This window comes from Ambystoma mexicanum, chromosome 3q (genome assembly GCF_040938575.1).
Source record: "Ambystoma mexicanum isolate Mex_15411 chromosome 3q, UKY_AmexF1_1, whole genome shotgun sequence".
Lineage (NCBI taxonomy): Eukaryota > Metazoa > Chordata > Amphibia > Caudata > Ambystomatidae > Ambystoma > Ambystoma mexicanum.
In genome coordinates this window covers 912,341,018-912,359,434 of record NC_090926.1, presented here as the reverse complement: position 1 = coordinate 912,359,434, position 18,417 = coordinate 912,341,018, and the positions used below count along the sequence as shown (strand labels likewise).

General features: G+C 45.0%; 1 protein-coding gene across 1 annotated transcript in view; it reads left to right on the top strand.

Moving 5' to 3' along the window:
• Positions 1 to 18,417, top strand: part of RGS9 (regulator of G protein signaling 9) — a 1,220,104-nt gene that overhangs the window by 1,029,142 nt on the left and 172,545 nt on the right. Inside the window, exon 17 of the mRNA XM_069655056.1 lies at positions 11,961 to 12,075. Coding sequence (XP_069511157.1) covers positions 11,961 to 12,075 — 115 coding nt within the window. The remainder of the gene's footprint in view (positions 1 to 11,960; positions 12,076 to 18,417) is intronic.

Sequence of the window (18,417 nt, the reverse complement as noted above, 5' to 3'; positions counted from 1 at the left end):
ATCCCAACATATCTACAAGAAAAGATAAAACCCTACCACCCATCTCTTACCCTAACATCAAGCCCTGCCCTCTTTCTAGTGATTACAACCTCTAACCATGTCAGGATCAGAGGATCCGCTTTCTGAAACTTGGCCGTAATTCTGTGGAACTCACTCCCCCCACATATTCGACACACCCAAGACCATATGACATTCCGCAAAGCTCTAAAAACATGGTTCTTTCCGTAATACCGACTATGACCATCTGAAGCGACTGAGTCCTTACAACCGATGACAAATGTTTAATGAGATCCCGAGCAATGAAGCCATTGAATACTCTTATTAAGTCACTATTAAGCAAACGCGCACTTGAAACTCGGAATAGGGAACTCCTTAGATCTTAACTCCACCCAAACACACACCTCCCATATCACTATGCTTACTCTCTATTCTACACCATCACACAATTTGAGTGCAGCTACACCCCTCAATGAATTTCGGGCTAGCTGCTCACATACAAACATTACTCCACCAACACCTCATCTTTCTAATACAACGCAGCTACATCCCATGACTACCAGCCTAGCTGCACACATACGCGTCCAACACATGCCTAACGCAGCCAGAAACCAGTCTGGGTGTCCACCCTCCAGACTGCACACATTCAACTGATATCAATACCACCACACCTAATGCTAGGCTGCAGCTACCATCAGGCAATTGCATCAGCTGTACACATAACTGGTGCACCCAAGTACCCTAAGACACTCTACGACAGCTTACTCTCTTAACTGACCTGTACTACGGTCCCCGGGGGCGTTCAACCTACCAGCGCTTTGAGATCATTCCAATGATATATAGAGCGCTATCTAAATGCCAAATAACATAACATAATGTAACAAGTGGGGGAACAGAACACAGTTAAGCCTGGAGGAAGACCTTGTGGTGGAAACACATGTCAGCTGTTTTCATTTGCATTAAATACTCTATCCATTTGAATTCCACGTGTATGCACAGTGTGGTTGTGAATCCGTTGTACTTAATTTCGTATTGGTCACCCTAGCCATGGGCCCAAACCATCACAACCGCCCGCTGCATCTTCACCAGAGAAACAAATAAGTGTTAACCTTTACTTAGAGGATTAATATTTAATACAGTTCATGTCATAGTACTGACAAGCGCTTAGTGGTTCCAGTCTTATGCCACAAAATTACCTTTTGAAATGTGTTTTCAAATAAACCCATGTTCTGGCCCCCAGTATCTTGCCCTTCTGATTTCTTACTGTCTTCCCCCTAGTGCTCTTCATTCTTGAGACCAATTCCTCCCCAAAACGACCATGTGCCACCTCTCACTTTCACTCCTTTTCCATCTTGACCCTTAAACATTGGAATTGTCTCCCATACATTTGTGCCTAACCTTCTCTTGCTGTTTATCAGTGCCGCCTAAAGTCTTTTTTTATTGCTGTGTGATTCTTATTTTATATTATTTTATTTATTCGGATTTATTTAAAGCGCACATCAGCCCGGGGGCATCATGGCGCTGTTACATGAGGACATACATAGTCTGGTTACCGTAGAAGGAAGGTGGTTACAACAAAGCAGTTTTCATTACAATGCACGTTACGTATCAGACATATTTCGAAACAGACGTGTGCGAGCTGGAGTGGGTGAAGGAAGGATGGAGTTAGTTGAATAGAGTGGTTTTGAGAGATTTGCGAAAGGAGTACAGAGAGGGTTCTGCTCTGAGGGCGTTAGGGAGGGCATTCCAGAGCTTAGGAGCTATGTGTGGGAACCCAATGCCGCCGGCTTTGGCTCTTTTTACAGTGGGTACTCGGAGTTGGTTGGCATGGTGGCTTCTTCTGGGACGGGTGGAAGAGTTCTTAGTTATAGTTTCAGATAGGTAGGGGGGTGCTGTATGATTGATGCACATGTGTGTGAGAGTAAGGATTTTAAAGTTGATTCTTTCCTTAACTGGGAGCCAGTGGACAAGTCTTCTGGCCTGTGAAATATGTTCAGTTTTGGGAATGTGTAGTGCAGCGCGGAGGGCATTGTTTTGCACTATTTGGAGTCTGTTTAGGTTCTTTGACGATGTGCCTGCCAGGAGGGCGTTGCAGTAGTCCAATCTGGCTCCTATGGTAGCTCTGGCTATGGAGAGGCAGTTAGGCGTGGTGAGGTAGGGTTTTATGGCGTAGATGAGTTTGGTAGTCAGAGCAGAAGCTGAGGCGATGGCGTTGGTTTGTCTTGTCATTGAGAGTGTGGCGTCAATGTAGACTCCTAGGGTCTTGACTGTGGAGGAGACAGGTATGCTAATATTGTCGATGAGCATGTGAGAATAGCTGGGGCTAAGTTTGGTTAGTGTTTCGTTGGGGGCTAGGATGATGATTTCGGTTTTGTCTCCGTTTAGGCAGAGACCATTGATAGCCATCCAGGTTTGGATGGTCGAGTAGATTTTGAGGAGGGCTTCTGAGTCTAGGTCGTAGTCTCCGGAGAGGGGGAGGAGAACTTGCGTGTCATCTGCGTAATTTGTGTACGCTATGTTGAGGGAGTCCAGTAAATCAAAGAGGGGTTTGGTGAATAGGTTGTAGAGGGTTGGAGCAGTGCAGGATCCTTGTGGGACACCACAGTTTATAGTGGTGGGGGGGGCGCTGTCCTGGTCTGAGTACACTTTCATGGCCCTACCTTCAAGGAAGGATGTGATCCAAGTGGTAGCCTTGTGAGAGAAGTGTGCAGCATTGAGGAGGTGAGATGTGAGAATGCTGTGGTCGACCAAGTCAAATGCTGCAGAGAGGTCGAGCAGAAGGAGGAGAGCAGGTTTGCCTGTGTCCATTATTTTGGTAATTTGATTTTTTAAATCTAGAAGGGCAGTTTCCGTCCCATGGCTTTTGCGGAAGCCTGATTGTCTTTTGCCTAGGATGGAGTTGGTTTCCAGGTAGTGTTGGATTTGATTGTGAGCGGCTTTGTCTAAGATTTTGAGGAGAAAGGGGACGGTGGTGATGGGGCGATAGTTGTTAGGGGAGGAAGGATTGAGGGGGGGTTTTTTCAGGAGCGGGCGGACCCAAGCTTCTTTTAGGCAATGTGGTACAGTTCCAGATGCGAAGGAGGCATTGATGAAGGCTGTAATGATGGGGGTGAGGGATTCTGAGCACTCTTTGATTAGTGAAGGTGGGCAGATATCCCCTTTGCAGGTGGAAGGTTTAATTTTTTTGAGGAGGTCTTTAACTTCCGTTTCTGAGACTTCTCTAAAGGCAAAGAGGGGTGTTTGTGAGAGAGCGTTATTGGTGGAGAGTGTGGGTGAGCAGGTGGGGGTGTTGAGGGCTTTGCGTTGTGAGGCTATTTTGTCTTGGAGAGTTTTAACTTTATTGAGGAGGGCAGCCTGGATGCCTGTGCACCAGGCTTCATCCTTGATGATTTCATCTGGGACGGAGGCCGGTGTGGAGAGTTCTTTGAATATGGAAAATATTTCTCTTGATTTGGAGCTGGCATTAATAATTCTCTGATTGTAGGATTCGGATTTAGCATGGAATATGGCTTTTTTGTAGGTCAAGGAGATCTCTTTAAAATCTTTAAGTGAGGATTGATTAGGTGCTGCTTGCCATCTGGATAGGGCTTTGCGTTTCTTGGTGCGAAGGTCAGATAGTTCTTCAGTGAACCATGAATTGCAGTGCAATGATTTTTTTCCTTTTTTTTCTTCTAGAGGGGCAATGAGATCGATGGCTTGAGTGAGTGTGCTGGAGTAGATGTTGGCTAGAGAGGTGGGGTCATGGATGAAAGGAGGCTTGAGTTCAGGGATGTCGAGGAGAGGGGCGAGGTTGGAAGCAGTGAGTTTTTTGGAACTTCTTACTTTAGTGGGTGGGGCATGAGTTAAGGTTTTATGAGTAGGCGTGGTAGGAATGGAGAATTGAATGAGGTAATGGTCTTAGGCAGGTATTACATTAATTATGGTTTACTCATTGTCATTACTCATATGTATTGTACCACCCCTTCTCGGCTTGTACAGCACTTTTATAAAAATACTATATAAATCACAAAATGCAAAATCTTTATACGATGCACTGAAGGGATGTGGGGATGGGTTTCAGGCAAATGCACAAGCTTATGGATGGGCCTGAAGGCCGGGGTGTGGGGGGTCCATTGTATACCTATTGCGGGGCCTAAATCATAGGACAATTTGCTGGTCCACAGCCCTAGGGGGTCACCAGAGTCTCTTCCTCTAGCCTAAAACATGGTATTTAATCACACCATGCAGAAAAGGATTACAAAGTTGATGTAGCAGCTGGTATGCTTATAAAACATGCAAGTCATCCTCACACATATTGCACACTGTAACATCCTACATGAAAGACTTTCCTATGACCTAAAAAGGCATTAAACATTTACTACGGGGCAAGAAACATTACTTCTTTCTCAAAATGAACATACAAGACAGGCCCAAGAATGTCCATCATCAGTGAAGCACCACTCATCCAGCACAGCAGGCTTTCAAGTCTGCGTGCGGAGACATTCAAGTTATGGAGTCTATTCACTTTTGTTCATGGCATGCATATTGCAAGACAGGAATCACCACCCACAACATCAGGGAGAGGGTTTGAGAAGGCAGAGTAAGGACTGGGCTTAAGCAAGGCCCTGGACAGAAGATGATATCCCAGAACAGATGTTGGCTACTCCTATGTGGCACATCTTGATCAGGGGGTAGGTGTAACCTGCACCCCAGGGTCGCATTCCAACAACTCCAAGGAAAAACAAAGCCTCCGACACTAGCTTGGGTTCAGTCTACAGATACCTACAAGATGTGACCAGTGCAGACTGAACTTGAGATAGGGTGGACTATCAATGTCCACAACATAGTTATCTTCCCACACAAACAAAGGGGGTTTAAACATATGGATCTCTCCTGAGCCTCCATAAGGGACACAACCTCTAAGGAGGAAGAAGAGGAGGGGGGTTTAACATACACTTCCAGTGAGGTTACTGCACCTAATACTCCCTCACACTGAGGCCTTTTTCTTTTCACATGTATCACAAAATAGGTTTGGTCTACAACTCCCCATAAGTAGTAGCTTGCCAGCATCTGCTCTGTCAGTGAAATTAGAGATTTAAGGGAGGTGGAAGTGGGGTGTTAAGTCTTCTGGGGAATCAAGACACTGATGTCGACGGGAGGATGCTCCAGGGTCGGGAGGTATAGACAGAGAAGGCCTTTCTTCTGGTACTTTCCTTCCAGGAACAACGTAGTTCATGTCTGCACACATCCTTGCTTCTGGTGGATTGTAGGCATCCAGAGATAGTTGGGGACTAGATGGTGATGGACTAGTAGAGGATTCAGCAGGATTTGAAATTGATAAGTGCTTTCATTGGGTGCCAGTGCAGTTTGATGAATGTCAGGCTGATCTGGTTGAATATACATAGACCTTTGGTGAGTCATCCTGAAAATCTGTCTTTCAGAGCTTCAGGTTAGCACTGGACATCCAGGACTGAATCACAGGAATTCTTCACAGTATATCAAAAAATCAACTGAGATCAAAAGATAGCAATACTTTTAGGAGACATAGCTAGATACAGAGCAGAATCCAGCCCCACCACAGTGTTTAATCGGGGGAAATACACAAACAAAAGTATGGATGTTTGGCTAGCATTTGTATACTTCATGGCAGTGGGAGGGCTTTGAACATTTAACAGACTTGTGAGGTTGCATGTTTCCTGCACATGACTCACCCTCATAAAAGACAGTTGGCCTCATCACGAGTTTGGCGGTAACCCTTAAATGCGGCAGTAACGCTATTACTGCCACATTTCAGGGTCTGCCCAATCACGAGTCTGACAGCATTTACGCACAGCTCAGAGCTGGGGGTTAACGCGTCGGGGAAAACAATTCCCATTTTCTAGCTAATTGCGCCGAAAAAATCCCCAATTCGGTCCAATGGACCCAATGGGGAATTACAGTTACCGCCCAACCCTGTATCCAGCGCTAATAGCGCTGAACCTGTTGGCGGTAACGCTATTAGCGCAGATGATGAGGCCCAGTGAAGAGGAACCAGTACAAAGGCATGCTAAAAGCTAAATAATCAACCATGTGGTGGAAAGGCAGGACAGCTTCAAACTGCACCCGTTCCATAGTAGACAGACAGAGGCACTGGCAAAGAAAGAGACGTGTTTAAAATCACAATGAGTGCAGAACATGGCAGGTAATGCCACCTACATGTTATCCATGTATACGTGAGTGTATAATAGATATATCATGACTATTTAAAGCACAAGCGCCAGCTTAGTGATTCAAGAAATACATTCTGAATGGATGAATAGGGATATTCGGGAAAGCAGATGTCTCCCAACCTATTATTGGTTTTTCAGCCAATGTCATAACATACGATTTGCAGATACAGCTCGTTTTTTGGATCAACCCCCTGCCCCTCGCTGTTTCATCTAAAACAAGCATTGACAATGCCAATAGTTTGGGCTTTTGTTACCTGCCAAATGCCTAATACTTCTACACTAGGCAAAACTATTGGTGTTTGGCAATGTTTGTAACAAGACTCCAGAGAAGGACATGCATTGCTCATAAATTGAGCGACCTGGTTTTATCACAATAGCAGGTTTACAACTCTAAATTAAGCCATTAACTCTTACATGGCTGCTTTGTAAAACCACAAGCAAGCATTTCGAGCACACAGTTGGATGGTAAGGCTGGATTAAAGTGAGCTCAAATACCCACAAGGAGGTGTTTTGGTTTGGGAGGCATAGGATCTGGGTGTGAAGGGCCATAGGGATTAGCATGCCCAGTCAATTGGTAGGAAAATAAACAAACAACTAAAAACGTTGTGTCCCTCCTCAGGTGGCATGTTGCCCTATCTGTACTCTAAACACCTTTAGACTATGGGTCCCTCATTATATATCATTCCTCCCTATCTGTAGTCCAATGCAATAGTTTCGGCTTGTAGGTGTCACAAGAGACACCTAATAGCCCAAACTAAAAATGTGCATAGGGCTGCTCCCCTACTGCAATGGCACAGACAGGATACAAAGCTGGGACCCAGAGCACTGCCAAAGGTTATGATTAATTCAAAACCTTCCACCCATTGCATTTTTGGGCTATAATGCGGCGGACGATCTGAATCATGGACTTTAAGACTGGATGATTCAAAATCTGGAAGATCTAGTCATTCTGAAGGGGGAAGAATCGAAGAAGTCGCACAGTGAACATACAAGAATGAAGAATCGAAGAAGTCGCACAGTGAACATACAAGAATGAAGAATCAAAGAAGTCGCACAGTGAACATACAAGAATGAAGAATCGAAGAAGTCGCACAGTGAACATAAAAGAATGATTAGAAAAAACAGCCATGCTCAGCAAAGAATGCACATCATTGTAAATACCTCCTTGTGTCACTGTTAGGCCAAATAAAGACACAATATGCACGCACACACTAAAAAGGTCAGTGATATTATATCATGACACGGCTCTCAAGTTGAGAGGAGAAGACCTCATTCTTTCAACTGTGCTGGCACTAATGCATCTGGCATGCTGTGGCATCAATGACCGGGCGAGCTCCCACTTTGCTGATGTACTTTCCGAAAAGGGTAACTAAAACAGAGAGTGAAGAAAACGACCAGGCATACCAGAACCGGAAGTGCAACTGGACAAGAGAGACCTGTACATAAGCACTAAGCAGAGTGTGCTCGGACGCGTAATTGCACTGCCCTCCAGTCACAAAAGGGGCAAGTGACTTGTGTGTGGCTACGACCTTTTGCACCCTACCTATAACAACACTGTGCCAAGACTCAAAATTGAATAATGTTGTCAGCTCAAAATTATAAGTGGGTTACTGTTGAGATTAGAATATAGAATATAAGGGGTAAATGCATTTGCCTGCTACAAGTATTCCCTCAACTTGTGGGGCAGCGTTACCAACATTACAATGAGAGGAAGCTCCAAGCTGGAGTCTGTTACGGTGCCTATGAAAACAATGGAGTCTCTATATAGAAGGCGTCTTGATTAACGGTGCCCATTCTGACAAACAGAACGCACATGCACATATCTATATGCTGCTGGAAAAGATATCTGCATAACGAAACCAATAGTTTTGGTTTAAAAGTAGAGCTTTCAGTGGCACCTAATAGCCCACATTAATATGTAGGTTTCATCTTGGGTACCACTCTTTCCCTGGACCCTCCCTAGTGAACAAGGTGCTCCTTGTTCCTCATTTCCGCAGATTCTTCTCAAGCATTTAGACCGCTATCACTGGAGAAACAACACACTACCATTGCTCCAGCAAACGATGGCTCTACGCTGGACTAATGCAATTCCCTATATGCTGGGGTGTCTCAGTGCATTCTGCACCAACTTTAGGTTGTGCAAAACACTGCGGCATGGATTGTAACCAATACTGCTAGATATGCCCATATCGCTCTGGTATTAAGGAAGATGCATTGGTTGTGAGTAAAAGACAGGGCTGTGTTTAATGGTCTTGCGAAAGCTCTTCTTGGTCATGCCCCAATCTAAGTTAAAGTCTGCTGGAAGTGGCACTCCTCTTCTCAGCCTCAATAGCACTTCCTGTTATACGATGACCATTAACTGCTTTAGACCGTCTAAGGGTCTTGGCAGGAAGGGTGAGGTTATGGCTTAGAAGCTTTAGAATGCCCTGTGAGAAGATACCCAAAATCACCATACTGTGCTGGCCTTCAGGCGAAAACATCTAAAACATCCCTGTTTTAACTAACTACTCTCCTTAGTACTTCTCAGTTCTGCTGCCTTATTTAGTTGAGCGCTCAGATACCAGTCAGTAGTAGCGTCTCTCGCTGTACATCAGATAAGAAGAACTTTTAAAGACATTTAAAACATGCCCAGCGGTGCTGAGAGACTGTTTCCTTGCTCCTCTCTCTTCTTGGGCTAGTTGTATTTACATTATACGACTGTTTCCTTGCTGGAAATGTAATTAAAAAAAATAAAATGTGCATTATATTAGAAGCACGTAAGGGTGTTCTCTCTAAAGATTTTATTTTTCTCAAAGAGCTTTTGTATTCCTTCAAAATGCTTTCAGTTTAGGAAACATTACAAGCACACATGGCTGGGGTGGATATACCACAGGGCTTATTTATGAAGAGAGGTTATGAATGTATATTTGAAGATATCAGTTTCATGAACAGTGCCATGAAAGGGTTTATTAAGGTGGTTTAAAAAAGAAAAGCCAGAAACGCTCGTTGCGAAACAGAGCATTGGATGAGAGTTGGATTTGCTATTCCAACACCAAATGTAAAACCCAGTGATATGTTGTAGAATGTGGGCGAAAGGGGAAAGGTGGAGGAGGTGGCGAAATAAACATTAAAAAAAAAAACACACACACAGTGAGCTTAGCCAGTGGCAGGTTACGGACCACAAACGGGATCTGAGCATCCCCAAGGGCACAACAAGAAAGGGGATAGGTGAACCGTAGAGCCATAATGAGAGCAAGCAGCAGATAATCTAAAAGAGCTCAAAACAAGAGATACAGGGACAGTGTGGAGACGATGAACATGAGTGCCTGAGCACAAGCCCAACTAAGTGAAAGTAAGAAGGGGAGGCAGCGGTCATTGAAAGGAAAAATAAGCCCTTTACCCTGCAAGCGGTATGGCAAATCAAAACCACTGATGTTAAAGTAACAGCAACAGAGTAATCTATAACGGGACTGAAAGCGCCCGTACAGAAACAAGATGAAGCATCAACAAGTGAAGCAGGGAACACAGGACCAAAAGATTAGATACCTCCCTGAAATAAATCCTGAATATCAAGTCACTATAGTGGCAGCTTACCAAAACAAGCCCTCATTTTATTGCAAATCACAACAAGCTCTCAAAATGCTAATTATTTTAGCTATTTTAAACACTGTATCATTTTATTTGGAAGATGCATAGCATGTTTCCCATTCAAAGATGGCCGCTAGTTTTGGCTTGTTTCCAGAGAACTTTGTTAGAGACAGTCATCGAAGATGGCTACCTGCATGGAAGAGCGCAGAGCTCAAAGAGTTCAGAGATGGGTAGGAATGGATGGGATTAGCATGGCTAGGGGCAGGGAATGGGAGGGATCCATAACCAAACAACACCAAGTACACTGTGTATCCCTCCTCAAATGTCATCTCCATTGAAAGTATTACAGACCCTCATTCAAAGCCCATATTTGAAGCTCTTATGTTAAAGCTCTTATTATAATGACAATACTTTTGGCTTAAAGGCAACGCTTTCAGCACCACCTAATAGCCCAAACTAAAATATAGGGACTGATTTGCAAAATGAATGCAGCACTTACACCCACTTTAGATGTATAATTTGCACATGGGTAAATTGCACCCAATGAAATACAAAGGTAATGCCAACACATTTCCTTGACCCTTTGTGAATAGGTATATGATTATTGACAGGTCTTTACAGGCCCATTCACAAGGGCTCAGAGATGGAGGAGCAATTCACACATTTCCACTGGATGTAAGTGTAGTTTTCTTTTGTAAATTGGGTTGTTACATTGTTTTGTTTAAAAGTGTGACATTGCCTTAGTATCTGTTTTTCTGCATATTTCTGACTTGACCTGTATTAGAAAAGTGGAATTAAACAGTCATAATAATTGTACGTCTAATTTTTTTCTGTGCTTACAATTGCGGGAGAGATGACTTTATGATAACAAAATGTGAAGCCATCGTTTAAGGGAGGAACGATGCGAAGCAGCATCCCCCGACACTTGTGGTTTTAGTTTTGGCTATTAGGTGGCACTGTAAGAACTGCCTATAAGCCAAAGTTATGAACATGAGATGAAGATAAAGTGGGACATTGTGGGAGGAGGGACAGACACAAAGCCTGTCGATGTTGTTTGGTTTTGCACCCACCGATTGAAAACCTGTGGCCATGATAGTCCCTGTGGCCATTGCCACCTACTGCTTGCTCCTCACAGTGTTAATCACACACCCCGTAGAATTTCTTTAAGCTATTTCTGTGCTTTTAAAGGGATGCCATTGGTATTTCTAGGCAATTACGTAAAAGGTAAGGGCTTATGTGCAGCTGTAAACTACCTCCTGGTGTAACAAAAATGTCTTAACCAAGTGTGCCTTCAGCCTATTGATGTAGAATCAATATGTGTGTCCTTGTATCTGTTCAGTGCACCGAATTCCACGTATAAACAAAAGCATTGTCAAAGCCAACTGTTCTGCCTCTTGTATAGGCATCATATAGGCCTTTGCAGACACTGCCTTACTATACCCTGGTACTAGCACCATTTGCTAGCTGTTGCAATCTTATGACAAAGTGGTCCAATTATTTCAGTGCCTTCAAAATGCATAACACATTCCTATGGAAAAGTCAACCCTTTTGGGTTTGCCAATGCCTATTCTTTGAGCCTGAGAATAAAATGGAAAGCAGAGCAGCCAGTTAGTGAGAACCCCATTTCATGGGAGAAAGTCAGAAAGACATTTTAGGTAAAAAAATATGGGCCAGCAGGCAACTTTAGACTACATCTGAGACTTCAAAACTAGATCATTACAAATGGCAAACACTCGCAGTCTAGATACCACAGCCCCAGAAGAATGAGGCTCAAAAGGATGCGCACAAAGGCACAACGTGCTGTGCGTTGGGCTTCCGGGTGTGCGGTTTCCAGACCGCGAGAAGGAAGCAGCCAGAGGCCAGAGCCCGCAGTAGGTAAGGGGGGGGGGGGTGAGGGTGGAGGGTGGTGGAGGGTGCAGTGAAGCAGAGGAGGGTTCGGGGGGACACCCTAAAAGGGACCAGCAGAGGTCCAGTTACAAAAGGAAGAACCCGCAGAGTGCAACTCTTTTGCCTGTAATCCGCAGGTTCAGCCTTTTGCAACCGGCCTTCGGACATAATTCCACTGCCACACATGGAGCTCTTTAACTTCCTGTCTCCTTTGTTTGGAAGTTGTTTCAGTTTTGTCTGATTGATTGATTGATGATCTTAAAGGCAAGTACACCGTGCAGAGTATTATAATGTGCCTGTTTTTGTTGTCTCTCATTTCAGTACTTTCCCTTTCATGCGCCGTCACCGACGCTCGAGTCCCAGTCCTGTGATCCTGAGGCAACTGGAGGAAGAGGCCAGAGCCAAGGAAGCCGCCAACACGGTGGACATTACCCAGGTTATGAGCAAGCTAGACCGCAGGAGCGCCCTCAAGCAGGAACCCCAGAAGCAAGCAGCGTAGAGTTCCCCCAGCACAGGAAGGGCCATGGACATCCGCGACAGAGTGTGCCAGGGATAGAGTGGGACCCATCAGGAGAGCAGGGGAAAGCAAGTAACAGTGTAGAAGGAGACATTCATTCAGGCCCCAACCCTGCGCACAGGCCTTACTCTGCTATGCCCCCTACCCCCATTCCTTTCTCTCTTCTCTTCTCCTGTTATGAGCTTTAACATCACCTGGTGTTATGGGTGACTGTCCTCTGCACACGGGGCTGCCTTAGTACCGTAGTAAGATGTCCAATAGTGTATTCTATGCTTAGGCAGACAGTAGAGTGAGTAGGTGCTACTCCATCTATAGCATTGCCCTCCTTCTGATCTGAGTCACAGGATAGGATGAGGGTACACACCTACGTAGGCGGAGAGTGATGCGAGTGGCAATGGTGTTGGAACGCTCACTTGGGCAATGCTGGTATGCTGCTGTAGAATCCACATGGCCCAAGTGCACTCTGACACTAGACTCCTTAGTGCAAGGCCAATGGCAAATCTCAGGGACTTAGCCGTGCTGGCATACAAAATGGGACCAAGAAGCTTGGCTGCGCCTGCAGCCCAGAGATGTGACTTGGGTGACCTGTTGGTTGTAACCATCACCCTTTCTCAAAATGGAGGTTAAGGGGCAGAATCATCATGGGCAGTTGTAGATGACTGATACAACTAAGCGCAGAGGATGGCTACCAGAGGGCAGAACTTTGCTCTTCCTTAAACCCCCAGAAAGGGGGCTATTTATAAGCACACCGAGGCCCTTGAGTACCCTTGCAAGGTGCTGCTCTGTGCTGGGAGAGAAAATGCCCACGTCAAACCTTCTATTGTGGACATTTCGGAAGGCTTGCTCTGTGATGTACATGGTTGGGTTTCTTTGTATACGATTTGCACATTAAAAAGCCACTAGAAATACCACTGCAACACTTTGCTGCTGAACTCTTGAGTTAATCCAACTTTCATGCATGGGAATATTTACATCTTTTGATGCTTAAATTTAGCAATGCATCACACATTATTAAACATCAAGGTACACAAGAGGTGTAAGAAAACAGGCTGGCTCGATCAGAAGCAGTACAACAGTAACAGAGCCTTATTAAAATATTAATGGTGTTCTTGCAGCCATCCTCGTGTACCTAAATCTAAGCCTAATGACAGAGAAATCGAAAGGGTAAAAAGAACACAAAAAGAGGACGAGAAATAAACATGGAAGTCTGCTCGGCGTACCCACTCCATAGGGTCACCCCTGATAGCTCAACAGATGAACGCTACATGTCATTAATGTGTCACTCACGAGCCTCCTGTTCAACTTTACCTGCTGACGGCTCAACAGATTGTGCATGTCTTGTATGGAATCCTACATGCTATGATTTTTCCTGAATTTCCGCACCTCCAATATTCGTTTTTTCGGTAACAATCAGGGCTCTCCATAAGCCAGTGCAGTGGACCGCTCTATTACACCGCAGATTGTAGGCAGGGGTATCAATGCATTGGAGATGACCCCGGCACATTAGGGTGCCATTTCTTAGAGCATGCCCCTTGAACTCGAGTGGGCCTGTGCTCAATGCAGTAAGATGGCTCAGTAAATCTCACTTAGGTAGAGGCCATGCGAATTGGAGTGGGATGGCTCAGTATATCTCACTTAGGTAGAGGCCATGCGAATTGGAGTGGGATGGCTCAGTAAATCTCACTTAGGTAGAGGCCATGCGAATTAGAAGGGATGGCTCTGTAAATCTCACTTAGGTAGAGGCCATGCGTATTGGAGTGGGATGGCTCAGTAAATCCCTCATGGCTGTCTCACAGTCCTAGCTGATTCCTGCACAAAGGCATTCAAAATGCAGTAGTATGGCTCAGTAAATCTTGCATAAATAGCAGCCATGCAAATTTGAGCGGGATGTCTCAGTAAATGTCTCAGTAAATCTTTCATAAATCTCTCAGAGTCATATCTGATCCTCGCACATTGATGGATGAAGCCATGCACATTGCAGTAGGATGGCTCAGGAGGTCTCTCTTCTGATCCTCGGACATTGTATGTAGAGGTCACTCACATGGCAGTAGGATGGCTCAGCAAATCTTTTATAGTCCTAGAAGATCTTCACACATTGTAGGTAGGGGCCATGAACAATGCAGTAGGATTGCTCAGTAAATATCTCTTGGCCCTAGCTGATCCTCACACAAAATGCGTGCAGTTGCCACTCACATTGCAATTGGATGGCCCAGTAAATCTCTCAAAGTCCTAACTGATCCTCGCACATTATAAGTAGATGACAATGCACCTTGCAGTAGGATGGATCAGTAAATCTCTCATAGTCCTAGCAGATCCTCACACATTGTAGATAGGGGTAATGCACAATGCAGTAGGATGGCTCAGTAAATATCTCTTGGCCCTAGCTGATCCTCACACAATATGTTTGCAGTTGCCACTCACATTGCAATCGGATGGCTCAGTAAATCTCTCCAAGTCCTAATGGATCCTTGCACATTGTAAATAGAGGACCATGCACCTTGCAATACGATGGCTCCGTAATTCTCTGTTGCCTCTAGCTGCTCCTCACACTTTCTATGAAGAGGCAACTCACATTGCAGTAGGATGGTACAGTAAATATCTCTTGGGCTTATCTGATCCTCGCACATTAAAGAGACTATGCACAGTGCAGCGTAATGGCTCAGTAAGCCTCTCTTGGTCCTAGCAGATCTTTCCATGATGTACGCAGAGGCCATGCACATTTGGATGGCTCAGTATATCTCTCTTAGTCCTAGATGACACTTCTTAGAGCACCTCTCTTACACCAACGTGTAGCCGTGCACACTGCAGTGGGATGTCTCAGTAAACCTTGCTTAGTACTAACTGATGTGTGCCATGATTTAGTATCTCTCACCTAGAGTATGTGGCTTCATGCTCACTGCAAGTGGGAGTCCCAGTACCTTACCTCCATTAGACCATTAGACTGCAGGAATCTCTTGAGCGCTGTCCATAGAGAAATGTCTTCATGCTCTGCAACTATCCCATAAATATTGTAGGATGACGTATCTGGATATCTCCCTTACACTGCGGTGTCCGCAGACGTTCTAGAAAATACATCGGCGCATCTGCCTTAGAGCAAGTCCATGCCTGAACATTGTGGGACGTGGTCTCAGTTCACCTCCCTTTGACCAGAATAACCCCTTGCACGTAGTATGAAAGGTGATGTCTAATGCACAGAAGGTGATCTGTGCACAGTATAGGATGAGGATGTCTGACCAGGAGCAGTGTATCAGAAGCGACCACTTGGCCATAGCTAAACGGTATCTCAGTGCACTTCACATAGACCGGGCTGATACTTTGCACCCCGTAAGGTGATGTCTCAGGGCAATTGTTTGAGAAGACCTTGGCTCAATACACATGGTCGGCACCATTTAAAAGGTGAAGTACTGCACTAATTAAAGCACTGTAGTAAATAATAGGGCGCCTGGCGGGGTCCTGATATACCCAGGTGGGTACACATATAAATATACAAAAATCAGGATGAGAGATCCTACAAGCAGCTGCGTGGTTCTGAACATATACATTTTTTTCAAAAACACAGAATTTTTTGATGAATTCTCCATTATTTTACAGGACTTTCGATAAGATCTCCTGTGACACAAATGTAAAACCCCCCCTTTGTGTATGTATTGTAGATATTGTTGTGTACACCATGTGTTAATTACGCCCTGGACTACTTTCCATCCCGGTTGTACTTTGTTGAACTGTAGGTCTATCCTCATATCATATGTGACTGTGCCCTTATGTGGAGTCTTTACCTCTACATTATAGAGGTGGATACTTAAACTGTATTTCCACTGTATATAATCACACTTGTCCGTTGTCACTTACTTTCGTGCTTAACGAAAATCCTGTAAAATAATGGAGAATTCATCCAAAAATTCTGTGTTTTTGAAATAAATGTATATGTTCAGAACCACGCAGCTGCTTGTAGGATCTCTCATCCTGATTTTCTAATTAAAGCACTGAAAGCAGCAGTCATGCCCAAAATACGTGTAAATAGCTTTAAAGGATACTAGAAGGAAGCAGACGCTTTCTTAGGCACCTACTGCAGAAGCAACGACCTCAGGGTATCGAGAATATAAGAGGAGCTTTATCCTTGGGGTCCGCGTGGGGCTTAATATGACCGATGACCTCGTTTTCCCTAAATGGCAGTTTATCCGGTCGTAAGGGCCCTGTTGGCGAGATACCGTTGCTCTGTCACCACAGCACCTTAGCTCAACTTCCTTCAAGAAGGTGGCAAGGAACTGAGCACCTGTGCGAGAGGTGCCCTCTCAGGAAACCAACAGAACCACCAGCCTTCACTGCATCCCACTGTCACATCAATAACTAGAGCAATGCAGGCTGTACATGGGGAGAATTGGGTGTTGAAATCCCAGCCATACATGCAGCCGTGAGTCCATATCTTCACACGGGGTTCTCCTGATGATCCGTATCACACAGATATGGATAACAGATTTTTGCAAGCACGCGGAGAGGCCCTGGAAGGACCCCTTCAGAGAGCTACTCATTGTTGCTTGCTACATGCATGGGGCACAGTGGAATGCAAGACAAATCCCTGTTATTGTATTCTCCTATTCCCTGGAGATCCTGTGCAATGTGACCATCACACCACTTATCCCCCCAGAAAAACAATTCATGAGGCCCGGTGGGAGGGCTGCACCAGGACTGGGGTAGTCAAAAGCTCCAGCGAGAGAGCACACAATAATGATGATTCCAGTGTCAGCAGAATAGTCCTGATGGCCATCTGTGCATAGGGTTTTGAAAATGGTGTCTCCAAGAAGGAGGAAGGAAATGAAATTCATTGACCATGTCTTTCTCCCTTTTCTGGAGACCGTAGAATGAGGGCACATAAAGCTGTGGGGATGTATTTCTATTTCTATCTATTGAGCACATAGGAGGTCAATTCGAACAGAAACAAAGTGCAATTGGAGTCATCCAGAAGATGGCAGCAGTCCCAGGGTAGGGGGCCTTTAAATGGTGAATGTCAGAATCAGAGTAAGCCAGTTGGCGAAGGGGTGGTATGGTGGGACATATACCAACTAGGCAAGTAGACTAAAGACATACATATAATGATGGGTCTAGTCCCATAACATGTGAACAATTTGCATATTCACATGTTTACATTTGGAAACAATGGGTTTGGCATTATTCAGGCAGGAAGGGCTGGAGTCAATTGGTGTGGTTTATCGAGTGTAGCTTAAGTGTAGTCTTCAACAGTTCCACTGATGGGCTGGTTTCAGTGTCCAGGGAAGGGTGCTCCAGTGGAGTTGATCAAGCAAGGAGAAGGAGCAAAAGCTTGAAGAGGCAGAGGTGAAGTGAGGGATGGTAAGGCTAAGAAGAGAGGTGGGTTATGGGACATTCGATGGAGATGCAGTAAGCATGTTAGTGTCGGCAAGACCATGGTTGGTTTTATCGATGAGGAGAAGGAATTTGAAGGGAGAGCGATTTGCATGGAGATCCATCCAGCAAGGTGTCTACATGCTTAAAGTGTGAAGGATTATGTTGTGGGAGGGGGGAGTAGCGAAGATGCGAACTTTGCGAAGAGAAGGAGTACTGGGTTAGACAAGGAGTAGGAGGGAATAGTAATTATATGTGGAAAGAACCAGGATATATCTTAGTGTTTTGGTAGAGTGGTGGATAAGGTCAGGCCAGATTGTCCTGATGCAGCTAAGGTTAATCATGGCAGCAGTTCTAGTTGCCATGAAGACCGGCTATAGTCTTAGGTCATTGTTAAAAAGAGCAACAAGGTAGATAGACGTAGGTGAAGGAGTAAGGATATCAGAAGGGAAGGAGATGGGCTAGTGGGGTCAGCATTGGAGACTGGGAGGAAGATGACTTTTGTCTTAGGAGTTAAGCATCAATTTCTTCTGAGACAGCAGGGCTGCAGGAGGGGAATGAGAAGTTCTGGGTGACTTCAACAAAGAGTCGGTAGTGTAAGCTAAAGGAAGAGATGAGTTTACCCAGAGAGGAGAGGAAAAGGGTTGGGCCCAGGGCTGATCCTCTGGCATCTTCCATAGGCACGGCTGTGGATGAGGAGGTGTTAGCGTTCCAGGAGATAGAGAAGAAGGGATCATAGACATAGGATGCTGCCCAGTCGAGTGCAGTGTCCTTGAAACGAAGGGCGGAGAGGGTGTGCAGGAGGGAGCAGTCATGTACAATGTTGAAGTCTACAGGGAGGGAAAGTAGGATAAGGATGGAGGAGTCATGTGATCGGTGCTCAATGGTTCAAAATCGGGAGCT